Source organism: Notechis scutatus, chromosome 2 (assembly GCF_049901735.1).
Source record: "Notechis scutatus isolate UNSWTSFEM ecotype Mainland chromosome 2, rNotScu1.2, whole genome shotgun sequence".
Lineage (NCBI taxonomy): Eukaryota > Metazoa > Chordata > Lepidosauria > Squamata > Elapidae > Notechis > Notechis scutatus.
Window position 1 is genome coordinate 81611431 of NC_142010.1, and position 12185 is coordinate 81623615.

Here is a 12185-nt window from a genome sequence, read left to right on the forward strand (position 1 = left end):
CATTTGTGAGTTTTTTAAAAAAGTATAGCACAAGAAAAACAGGAGGTAAGAAATACAGTTGATTAAAAATACATTTCTGGAATAAGATAAATTTGTATCTTGCCCTAAGAGTATGCCGTTTTTTTTTAGATTTTACATTCAGCTTCTCTCCAAGCAGCTTTTGGGGAAGGGGGAAAAGTGTAACAAAACAGACAATATAGTACAATATATGTCCTGAGGGAGAATTAGCTCACATTAGCACTGTGTGTCAAAAGTTGCACCTATCTGGAAAAAAAGACTGATAATTCCAAAGTTTCTCAAGGAAACATGGCTTGACCAAAAATAATACAAAACAATTTAGTAGCAGTTTAGCTGCCTTAACTTACATGACTAAAAAGCCTTCCAGTACTGTTGAGGTTCATGGTTGCCAGTGCGTACAAAGTCTCCTCAAAGCAATTCAATACTCTGTTATAAAATATAGGATAAAGTCCAGCTCATTATGAGTTAGGCATCACTGGAACACCTGAAGGCTTGCTGCATTTTTCCTGATAAAAAAGGCATGAAATGACACCCATTTCTTAAGTTGTCATTACTGGAATCAGAGCTGTCATCAAAACGTCAGCAGGCTACAACATTGATCTTACAAAGAAAAAATTAAATACTGTTAATTTTCACTTGTACATAATGTGAAAGAGGTCTATTTCAAATGAAAGTTGCAAATATTTACAACCTCTTTCAAGTGAATCTGAAGATAAAACATTTAAGAATTAATTATATATAAACTTAGTTTTGGAAAAACAATTATAAAATCTATTTAATATTGAGTGTTTTCTGATCAATTACAATGCAATTTGTGTAATACTGTAGATACAGTCATCTTTTTCTGTCTTTCCCCCTTTTTCTCTCACACATACATACGAACGTACACACTCATCTACAATCCTTAAAAATAATAACACATACCCAGCTCAAAGCAGAACATTTATTTTAGGTGCACAAAAATCAGAAATTGTATTTATCATTCTGCACCTCCATGCATAGATATATTCCTAAAGTCTGTTATATATCTGGGTGTCTATAAACACATCAAATCACAACTTGTTTGTGCATCATCTGTATCATTTCCAATTATGAACCATGAAATGTCTTCCTTTGGTAAATATATGCTCACTTAACTGCAGAAGTTTTGTACTGACAAAATTATTTTAAAAATGGGAAGTTCACTTATCTGAAAAGTATAATTTTCAATTATACCAAATATTTTAACTTTTTTTTTAAAAAAAAGGCTGCCAGCTATGCAGATATTATAAAGTTATTTTGAAGTTGTATTTCCTGACAGATTTTGAAAAATAAAGGGCAGTTCTAGAACTTCGCTTATGTATCACTCAAATTAATTGGACTAATAACGGAACAAAATCTCAAAGATAACCTTCATTATGCCCATTAAATGCATACTTGATAGCACTTTTAAGAGCTTATTTATAAAAAAATTCGGATATTTCATTATTTATAATTTGGTGTATATAGTCTTAGACTTTATAAACTGTAACTCAATGTGCAATAGTTAGCACTTCCAAGAGAGATACCATACTGTAATTGAAAAGAAGCACTTAAGACTATAGATCAGGTGCTGCATACAAACTATTTCTTTAACAAAGTGTTTGAATTACTTGTAACTGATAGCACTTCAATGAATGGCTGCCTGGAATGATAACTTCCTAAAAATATAGCTTCGAAGTTTTGACATATCTACAAGTTCTGAGGTCCGTGTTAAATTCCAGCAATTGTGGAAAAAAATCATTTCTACTCATTCCTATTTAAAAAGAAAGAAAAAAAGGAATCACATACATTGCAAAATTTATAGAAGTACTGTTACTTATAAGACAATCCTGAATGATTGGCTTCTATTAGTATATTCTGATGTGTTTTAATCAAATCTCTGTTGCGATCTCAAAAACCAGGGAGCTGGAAATCTGCTATTTGAATTAATAGCTCCTCAACTAAAATGACTAGCCAATAATTTTTGTTGCTCAGAATATTTGCAATTACTTTTTGAAAACACACAAGCGCATCACTGGGGATTCCACTTGTAAACAAAGAAACATTATATAGTTATGATATATGCCATCTTTAAAAAAAATAAGAAAGGAAGTTGTGAAAAAATTACAAAAGAAGTGAAAAAACATGCCACAACTCAGATAATTTAAAAATGATTACTGAAGAAATATTATCAACCTATACATATTATTCAGTGGGTTGTTTGATTTTGCTACTTGTTTCACCAGTAGCATGTACTCCTCTGTTATGGACCACAGAGTAAGGAAAAGCCGCACTGCTACAAGTATAACTTAGATTTGGAAGCCGTGATAGAGCTTTAATGCTGCCAGGAGGTCTCCCAGGGCTGACTTTGTAACCTGCAGCTTTAGTTGTGCCCAGGGGTCTACCTGGACTTGTCTTAAATCCAGCTGCTTTGGTGGTCCCGAGTGGTCTACCTGTGCTCGTTCTGTACCCCGCTGATTTTGTCGTCCCCGAAGGCCTTCCACGTTTTCCAGATCTGTTGAGATTTTTCTTTTTTTTTAGTTCATCTTTCGTCTCTAAATTTCTGCTACTTGTGGTCTGCAAATGTGGTTCATTTAATGCATCTTGTCTCTGGCAGGGTATTGGCTTGTGCCCGACTGCGTGGCTATACTTGGTTTGTTGTGTGGAATATAAATCAAACTGATCGGTGGGTGTCCCATTGTCATCATTAAGGCAAGATGTTTTTCCAGTCCCGCAGAAAGGGGAGTTGCTACTGGCAACAGGATGCATCATTTTCTGCTAAAAAAATATATATATAAAAAAAAAACATTTAAAATCAAGGTAACATTTTTTAAAAAAACTTAGTTTTGCATTAAATTGTGTCTATTGTGTTATGAATGCTTTCCAAGGTTAAGAAACTTCATATTAGGATACAAAGTAGCCCAACACATTATTTAAAACAAAACCATTTCAAACCATTGCCAGTGTATACTTGCAATGTGTATTTATGTTCAGTTCACATGTTTGTAGTACATGAACTCAACCTTTTATATTAAAAATACTTTTAAATTCATAGCAAAATTCTAAATCAAAATAAGCTTCACAGATGTGAAGCTCTTTTCGGCACTATAAAATGCAAACAATAATTCATAATCAAGCAATTGCTTCTTATGGGCACTACCAGTAAGTTATTATGTGATCCCTGTGAAATAGTCTAGCACATGGGTGACAAACTCGTGGCCTACGGGCCGGACGCATCACACACTGGCCACCCCCACCAAAGTTGCGATACGTGACGAAGCAAGTTAACACCCCTGGTCTAGCAGGATTACCAGATTCTATAACCGCTTTGTTGCCTATGAAATCCGTCTGGTAAACTCGCTAGATTTGTTTCTCTTCCATATACATCCAAACTAAACTGTGTGGTTTCTCCACGTCATATAATATATGTGGATATATGCATAATTTTGTATTTATTTATTTAGTCATGTTTATGTAGTGTATATTAGAGGTGGAGACCCTGAGAGCTGTATGCAACACAATTTCATTTTAATGTATGCTGATTAATGTACATTCAAAGTGACAATAAAGTTAATCTAAATCTAAGTCTAAATTCTAAATCCTGCCAAGGGATTTGGGCTCCTTTGTCAGTTAAAATTCTACTAAAAACTGCTAAAAATTGAACACACATTTGAAGATGCCAGGTAACAAGATGCCAGGTAACAAGTGTTCTGGGGTTTTGACTTACACTTTGGGTTAATCCTAGCGTAGTCTGAAAATGGCAGATAATTGTTTTTCAATTGTGAGCAGGGCTATTAACATTTCATATCAGCTAAGCGTCAATCATACTTCATAAACAATTTTCAAAAAAAATCTGGATTATCTCAACACATAGAATGGCAGTAGCTTTCAACTGAAACATCTAATATAGTACAGTAATTTAATTCAGGTAAGTTAGCAAGATCCAGAACTCTTGAATTATGATCAACACTGTATTTTGAACTTCTAAATCTGAAGAATTTTTATGTACAATTGAAGTCTACTGTTAAAATGAGCATTAGTTATTTAAACGAATCTTGAAATAAATTCCAAAATATAATAATTGCATTTTTAACCATTATAAATCATATAGGTATACAATATATGAATCATGTATGTTTATTAATTATATAAAATACAATATAGGTAGTCCTCAACTTACAACCATTCATTTTGTGACCGTTTGAAGTTACAACGGCATTGAAAAAACTAACTTATGACCAGTTTTCACACTATTGCAGCATCCTCATTGTCCCTTGATTAAAATTCAGGTACTTGGAACTAGCATGTATTTATGACAGTTTCACTGTTTCGTTGTGATGTGATCCCAATTTGTAACTTTCCCAGGTGACTTCCAAAAGCAAAGTAAATGGGGGAAGCCAGATTTGTTCAACGACCGCATGATTCATTTAATACGTAATTGCGGTGATTAGCTTAATACCTATGGCAAAAAGGGTGTAAAATGGAGCAAAGTTCACTTAACAACTGTTTTCTTAGCAAAGAAAATATTGGACTCATTTATGGTCATAATTCAAGGATTACCTGTAATTATATTATACTTGGAAATAAAGGAATTTATTGACAGTAAGAACATTTAAGAATTTTTAAGCAACGGAACAGCCTGCTTCCTGGAGTTGTAGATTCTCTGTCACTGGAGGGTTTCAAGAAAAAAAATTGGACAACCGTTTATCTAAGATGATATGAGGATTTCAGCCTTGGCCAGGGAATTAGTCTTGAAGATCTCCAGGGTTCCTTCAAGCTGTATGATTCTATTTATACAACATGCTGAACCAAAACCAAACCCCATTACTAATCTGTAGAGATTCTCAGTCTTCCAGGTCATGGTTGTCCCAAAGGTGCTTTTTCAGAAGGCAACTGGACTTTCTTGTTTTGTTTTTTTTCTTTGAAGATGTTTTGCTTCTCACCTAATTGTATCCTGGAAAGGTGTCTCCTGAAAAAGCACCTTTGGGACAACCATGACCTGGATGACTGAGAATCTCTACAGGCTTTTAGCTATACAATTTGGGATGAACACCCTTTGAATGGAGTGGGCGTACGAATGGATTTCCAGATAAAAATTGCAGATTATAGGAACCAGGAGCACTATTCAGATGACTCTGAGGACACAGATAAACCTCCAAGTCAGAGGTGGTATTCAGCAGGTTCTGACCAGTTCTGGAGAACCGGTAGTGGAAACTTTGAGTAGTTTGGAGAACTGGCAAGTACCACCTCTGACTGGAGATTTTACAATATCCTTCCCCTGCCACACCCGCCAAACCACGCCCACAGAAGCAGTAGTAAAAAAATTTGAAACCCACTACTGTGTCCAAGTGCCTCAAGGACCCTCCAAAATAATGAAAATGGCCATCTGTATGCAAGGAATATAAATATTTCCATTCCCGACTATCCTGTCTGAGCTGAAGAAGCTTCTTGGATGAGAAGTGAAATGTCTTCAAAGAAAAAATAAGAAAGTCCAATTGCCTCCTGAAAAAGCACCTTTGGGAAAACCCCACTACTGTTTGGTTTAAACATTACAGCTTAATGCAATCTAACCCCAGATCTGCATGCAGTGATGACCTTCCACAGGCAGATTTTGAACTAGTAGAAACTATTACAAGAACAAGGATGAACGTTAATTTTTTTGCCACTTATTTCCTTTCCCGTTCCACTATCAGAAACTCAACCAAATCAAAAAGGGCAATCACTGGATTTGAGACTTAGCTTTTATATTGTTCTGAAAAGAATAATTCAATTACTCAATTATTGAGATAATAATTGTTGACTTTTTGAGATAGAAAACACTTTTTTTAATTCTCTGAACGCAAAAATCCTTTCATTTCTATCTTTCTCACCCACTATAGCAAAGTGTTTTTCAACTTTGGTGAATTTAAGATGTGTGGACTTCAATTCCCAAGTTAGCATTCTGGGAGTAACTCCAAGCAGCCAAAGTTGAAAAACACTTTGCTGTATTGCAGTCTACTGGAAAGTTAAGAGAGACCAATAGAAAAGCAGACATTAGCACAACTGGTCTCAATTCCCTCCAACCTAATCATCTCTGATAAATGTAAACTGCACTTAAATATAAAATGGTCTAGTCATGGCTGCAAAGAAGCATTCATTGTGCCCACAAAGTGCCACCTAGAAAAGCTATTGTTTTCATTAATTGGTCTAGTGAATCAGGTTTGACTCCATCTAGAGATTAGTATCATCTGTCTACGATGTTACTTGAGGAAATTTGAGGAAAAAGATAATCCAGAGTTGCAGACTAAGTTCTAGTCAGACATAATTCCCACTGATTTGGATGGAGCTTACTCATATTTAATGGTATACAGTAGCAGCCTTAGTGATTATCAGAATTCATGCAATATTAAGCAGGCTGCTATAATGCAAGTTTTTATATCAGAGACGACAATCTCAACTCCCTAAATTTTATTTTTTGCAGCTGTCTCCATTACAGTTCTTCAATCCAATAACGAAAAACAATATGATTTCCTGCCAAACTAAATCAAAAACACACAAAAACAATACAGGTAGTCCTTGACTAACAGCCACAATTGAGCCCAGAATTTATGTTGCTAAGTGAGAAATCTGTTAAGCGAGTTTTGTCCCATTTTATGACTTTTCTCACCACATTAGTTAAACGAATCACTACAGTTCTTAAATTAGTAACTTGTTGTTAAGTGAATCTGGCTTTCCCGTTGACTTTACTTGTCAGAAGGTGGCAAAGGATGGTCGCATGATCCTGTAACCCTCACACCAGTTGTCAAGCATCTGAATGTAAATCATGTGACCATGGGGATGCTGCAATGGTCATAAGTGAAAAATGGTCGTAAGTCACTTTTTCAGTGCTATTGTAAGGTCAAACTGCCACTAAACTGTTGTACATTGAGGACTACCTGTACTGTAATCCCTGAAACAGATTTGGCAGAGGCAATACGCCAGAAATAACTCTAGCCTATTCCCAAAATGGAAGATTCCAAATCTATCCATGAAAATTTGGCCCTACCTATTGCCAATTCTCAATTTTCCCTCCCTCAAGTTTAAAAAATAATACAGACAGCAATACAATCCATGTTGAGCAAGCCTAGACACCCCTGACTTATACAAACTACAGCTGGTAAGCATTTTGATAAGCATTCCCTATTTTTATTTAGATAAAAAATAAAAGCTCTTCTAAAATTATGTCTGATACAGTGCAATGTTACTCAAAAGAAAAGCAGCTTTCTAAATTAAGACATCCATACAAAAGGGAACATTCACACACACACACAAATCATCAGTCTCTATTAATGATGTTCTCAGAAATATTACAATCAACACCTATTTTAAAGTTAAATATTTGGGGAAGGGATTTATTTTCCTTTCTAATAAATACAATACAGCTGCATCATCTAAAAAAATACCTCTGCACTAAATAAAGATGTTTTTTTTTCTTTTATTGGAAAGCACTGGATCCAATAAATTTTCCTGTTGAAAGAAGAGATGAAGGCAATCTTGACTAATGTAATCCCCTCTGCTCCGGCAATTCATTATATTATCTATCAGGCTGTTCCAAAGAGGCTGTTTTCCAGAACAGCTCTTCAGAAAATGCAGCAGAGGTAGTTCTCAACTTAACAACTGGTCACTTAGCAACCGGTCAAAGTTACAAAGGCCTCCCCAAAAAAGTACTTATGACCCATATTTGAATTCTGACAGCCCCCCAGAGCACATGACTGCATTTTGGGTAGTTAGCAACTGGCCCTCATTTTTTGTTGTTTGCAGTATCCCCATGGTCCCATGATCACGATATATGACATTTTTGCCGGAAATCAACATTTACTTTCAGTTTCGGGCAAAAAAATGCCAGTAGTGAACAATGAGTTCACTTAATGACTATGACATCCATTAATGACCATCACAAAAAATATATTAAAATTGGATGCAGTTCCATGATGACCGCCTTAATGACCAGTACAAATTATCATAGTAATTGTAGGCTCAATTGCAGTCATAAGCTGAAGACAACTTGTTCGCGGAAAAGAATCTACCTATTTCCTATCCTGCAGAAACAGAATTTCATTAAATCATAATCTGGATCCAAAACCCATCAGAATTTACTTTTTTTTTTTTTTTTGCTTCAGAACTTTGTAAACTTGTTTTATAATCTGCCTTTTTTTTATAGTTTAGCAATGTTATTTCTAAAAACTACTTCCTAAACAAGAGGGGATATAATATTCCCATCTTGCTTTAAAATATTCCTAAACTGACTCTTCTATATTTGTAGGTTCATAACAAGGACAAAACACTATGGCAGTAAAGTAGAATTCTGAATTAGCATTAGGAAACTCACCAAATTGCTCTGGAACATTTACTATCTCTCCATCATACATACCTTATAAGATATGATGACGAAGCTAGAATAAGAGGAAGGAATATTAATTATATTGCTTTGAAAAGGGATTATATTTAAAACTAATAATTTTGTACATCCTTGTACGTATGTTTCCATTAAATCAGTAGAAGCTAACTTGACTCAAAGAAAAGGGAAAATGTATACATTTATACCTTCTTTTTCTTCCATAATATAATTCAAGGGGAAGAATATAATCCCCCCCCCCCCAAGGCAACTTGAAAACAGGCATAGGAATGCTTTACAAGTTGACAATAAGATTCTTAAATGTCTTCTATTTAGCCATCAATTAAATCTAGATCTGTCTAGACTCCAGCTACATCCTGAACCCTCAGACAATATTCTAGGTCTAGGACTTAGATGTAGTAAACAGACAGGGGCTGGAATATTTGCATTAAAAAAAGAACCAAAGAATGGAAATCACTTTTTCTCAACAGCTATCTTGTGGCCTAGTCTATGTTTTATTTTCCTAAAAAGGTTGATCTATCTGTATATGTTTTGATTTTTATCATTATACACCACCACAAAAACAAGGTGTTAAGAGATAAAATAGACCTGATGCACAGTGGAAGACTGTATTCTGCAGATGCTATTGTCTCTCTAATTCTACAGAGAACTTGAAAAAAGTGAAAGAAAAAGAAAAAACATAGAATTGTAAAGAAAGCCAAAAGCCACCTTGAAATTTTGAATGTTTTTTTTTTTTGGGGGGGGGGGGAGTGGGAATCTGCAGCCATATCTTGAATAGAAATAAGCAGTTCATTTTTCTTTTCATAGTACAAAGTAATACACAGCTCCCTCAATTAAATAAAACACAACAGATATAAATTTAATGGAAAAATAACAATATAATTCTGTACATATGGGACCTATTTCTGTAATGTGCTCAGGGCTATAGACTAAATATTTAAAAACAAAGACTCAGGCCACATGTATAATCAAAAGGATTCCAAGTACAGTAAAAGCACAACCTAGATATGAGTCAAAGGTAGAGATATGTAAATAATAGGTTTTAATAAACATGTGCTGTGTTTATTAAAACCCTTAATTAGCAAGTTAATATTCATAGCCTTATTTGTGCACTTAGAGAAATATATAAAATATAGAGAGAAAAATATGCAGCCGTTTGTAATAGGCAAATTAAATAGGCCATTTAAGAAAATGAAACAAATTCCAGAAAGACGCTGTGTATGAGAGCAGCAAGATGTCCAGCCCCCATGGCTGCTGAATGCAAAAAGCAATAAGTAACACAAAGAACTACAGCAGTTTTACCCCTTCTCTTTCACTCACCACTGCCCCCCAAAGCACCGGAGTGTCAGCGGTCTTCCTAAGATATTTACAGGGGATATTGCATTGGGATATGTGAGTGCCAGCATGTGCTATAGACTGAGAGCATTTTATTATAAGCTCGAGGGAAGAATAAATCAGGAAATGGGGGCAGAGGACTTAATGAGTTTTTGCTACTACTCCACCAGATCAAAACCATTAGGACTCGCCATCTGCTTTATTCAAAGCAATTTACCCAATAAACAAGTTACCTTTTTTAACCTATCCTCTCACCCTTCCCTTTTTTGCTACTTCTAATTGAATAGTTAAAGCGAGGGCTGGGTGTTTCCAGACTCCACTTATCAAACGGGCTAAGCGATCCCGACCAATTCCTTTTAAAAAGCCGTATTCAAAATAATGGCAACAGTTATTCGAAGTGTACCGAAGTACTCAAAATGGTACTTTGTCTCCCGAAGCTCGGTCGAAAGAACATAACGCGCCCCCAAGGAAAGGACAGTAAGTCGCTCCGGAGCCCGGAGTGGGAGAAGGGGGTGGGGGTGGGGTCGCAAAACCGCCTCCCTCTTCAATGCAATGGGGCGCAAAAAACAAAAAAAAAAAGAGGCTCGAAAGCTATTCCAGACGGCGGATGTCGCGGTTCCTCCCTGGAGGTGGAGAGGCAGAGGGGAAGAGGGGCTCGCGCTCTGCCCCAGAGGAGGAAAGCGTCTCGCTTCGTCCTCCTCTTCCTCGGCTCCAGCGACAAATGCAGGGGTGGGCTTGTCCCGATCTCAGGAGCTGAGCCGGCGGAAGGGAGGGAGGGAGACAGGCAGGCAGGCAAGCAGGCAGCGCCGCTCGGCCCTTTCCCTTCTTTCTCTCGCACGGAGCCAACTGGGCGAGGCTCCATCTTGCTCGCCTGTGCAAAGGAGCGGGCGGAGAGGCGACGCCAGGCCCGCGGGCGACTCCTACCTGTGGGATCCGGAGAGAGGTGACGCTGGGGAGGGGGGGAATCGCTTGGTCCGGGAAACGCGAGCTGAAGCAGGGTCGGAGCCGGTCCTTGCGGGGCGCTGCGGCCCCCTCCCCGCCGCCGCTGCTTTTCCTGCCTTCCTCCCAGGCGGGCAGACCGAGAGGGAAGGCGAGCCGGAAAGATCCACGAGTGGGGGAGCGGGCCTGGCCGAGCCGAGCGGGCCAAGCAGCTGCAGGGAGCCGCGGTGGCAGCGTGCGCGCTCCGGGTCTGGGTCTCTGCGCCGCGGGAGCGAGCGAGCGAGCGAGAGGGGGAGGCTAAGGCTGAGGCAGGGGAGGAGCGGCGGCGGCGGCTGCTCTAAGCGGAGGAAGGGAGCGGCAGGCGGACGCCTCCGAAAGAGGCCGCTGGCTGGGGCGGTCGCTGGAGGGAACAGCAGCCCGGAGAACCTGGCCTGGCGCGTTCCAGGGGCGACGCGACACGGCGTCACATGTGCCTGGGGAGGCGAAATGACGGAGCCGGGGAGCCGTCGGGCTATGTCCTCCGCTTTGGGGGCGGCCTCGGGCTGCCCGGGGGCCTCAGCTGGCAGGCATCTCTGCGGGGGTACGGGCGAGCGAAACGCGGGGAGACGGGGCCCGAGGGGAAGAGGGGCCACAGGCTGTGACCTTCAGGGCCCAGGTCCAGAAGCGCGGAGGTCGCTCAGCGTCGCAGAATGTGATAAGGGCTATAATTTATAAGGGTTGGGGTGCAGGGGTGAAGCCCCAATTGCTACCCGAAACCATAAAGCGATTTGACTTGAACGCCTATGTGCTTCAATATAATTATTTTCTTGTGTGTGTTTGCTAAAGGAAACCGCATATATGCATAAATCAGTGCTTAAAGATCATCACATCCTGATGCATTTTTCGTTTAGGATTTATGAGCTGCCTGCCCTATGGCTAAAATCTCCCTGGGTGATGGATAATAAAAACACTAAATCAAATATGAGTAAGCCATAACAAAGGCTGCAAAAGCCAAGGTATCAGATGAAAAGATAATTTAGAACACAGAAATTAAACTGCTTAATAGCAAAACAGAGCGGAAATATATGAAAAGGGGCACTGATCTAATAAAAAAACAAAAGATCTGCTGCCAGCAGAGTAGATAGGCTTTAAGTGGGTCTCTTTTGGAGAGACACTCCATAGCAGATAGACTAAAGGAAGTGAGAACATTCGCGTCTCAGATGACAATTTCAAGGCTTGGAAAAAAACAGAGAGATTTCTCTGCAGATTTTAAATACACAACAACATTTGTATTTCCACCCATTTGAGAGGCAATTACAACCAGTCCAGTCAGAATTAGGCTTCAATTAAAAGCTAGAAAATCTGTTTCTATCAAAGAGTGTTTGAACTTCATGAGCTGTCAGCCCATTGGAGTATCTTGCCTAAATCTTTATACATGATAAAGCTGCCACCTTCAGATTCAGCTGTTATGAGTTTGGCAGCAATATCAATGTGTGGAAGTATCAACCAACTGAAATTAATCTGGTGTGTTTCTGAAAGC

General features: G+C 38.6%; 1 protein-coding gene across 2 annotated transcripts; it reads right to left on the minus strand.

Annotated features, from left to right (window-relative positions):
* Positions 1 to 947: 947 nt before the first annotated feature.
* C2H5orf24 (chromosome 2 C5orf24 homolog) lies at positions 948 to 10913 on the minus strand. 2 transcript variants are annotated; one of them, XM_026687123.2, is made up of 2 exons: positions 10652 to 10913; positions 948 to 2793 (listed from the first exon to the last, which is right to left on the minus strand). In XM_026687123.2, the coding sequence occupies exon 2, from the start codon at positions 2788 to 2790 to the stop codon at positions 2224 to 2226; it is 567 nt and encodes a 188-aa protein (XP_026542908.1). In that variant the 5' UTR covers positions 2791 to 2793; positions 10652 to 10913; the 3' UTR covers positions 948 to 2223. The 2 variants fall into 2 exon arrangements, with proteins under 2 accessions (XP_026542908.1, XP_026542900.1); XM_026687115.2 differs by having other exon boundaries at positions 948 to 2796.
* Positions 10914 to 12185: the final 1272 nt, after the last annotated feature.

Excerpts from the sequence above, each read along its gene's own strand:
- C2H5orf24 (XM_026687123.2), bottom strand. The coding sequence starts at position 2,790 with ATGATGCATCCTGTTGCCAGTAGCAACTCCCCTTTCTGCGGGACTGGA.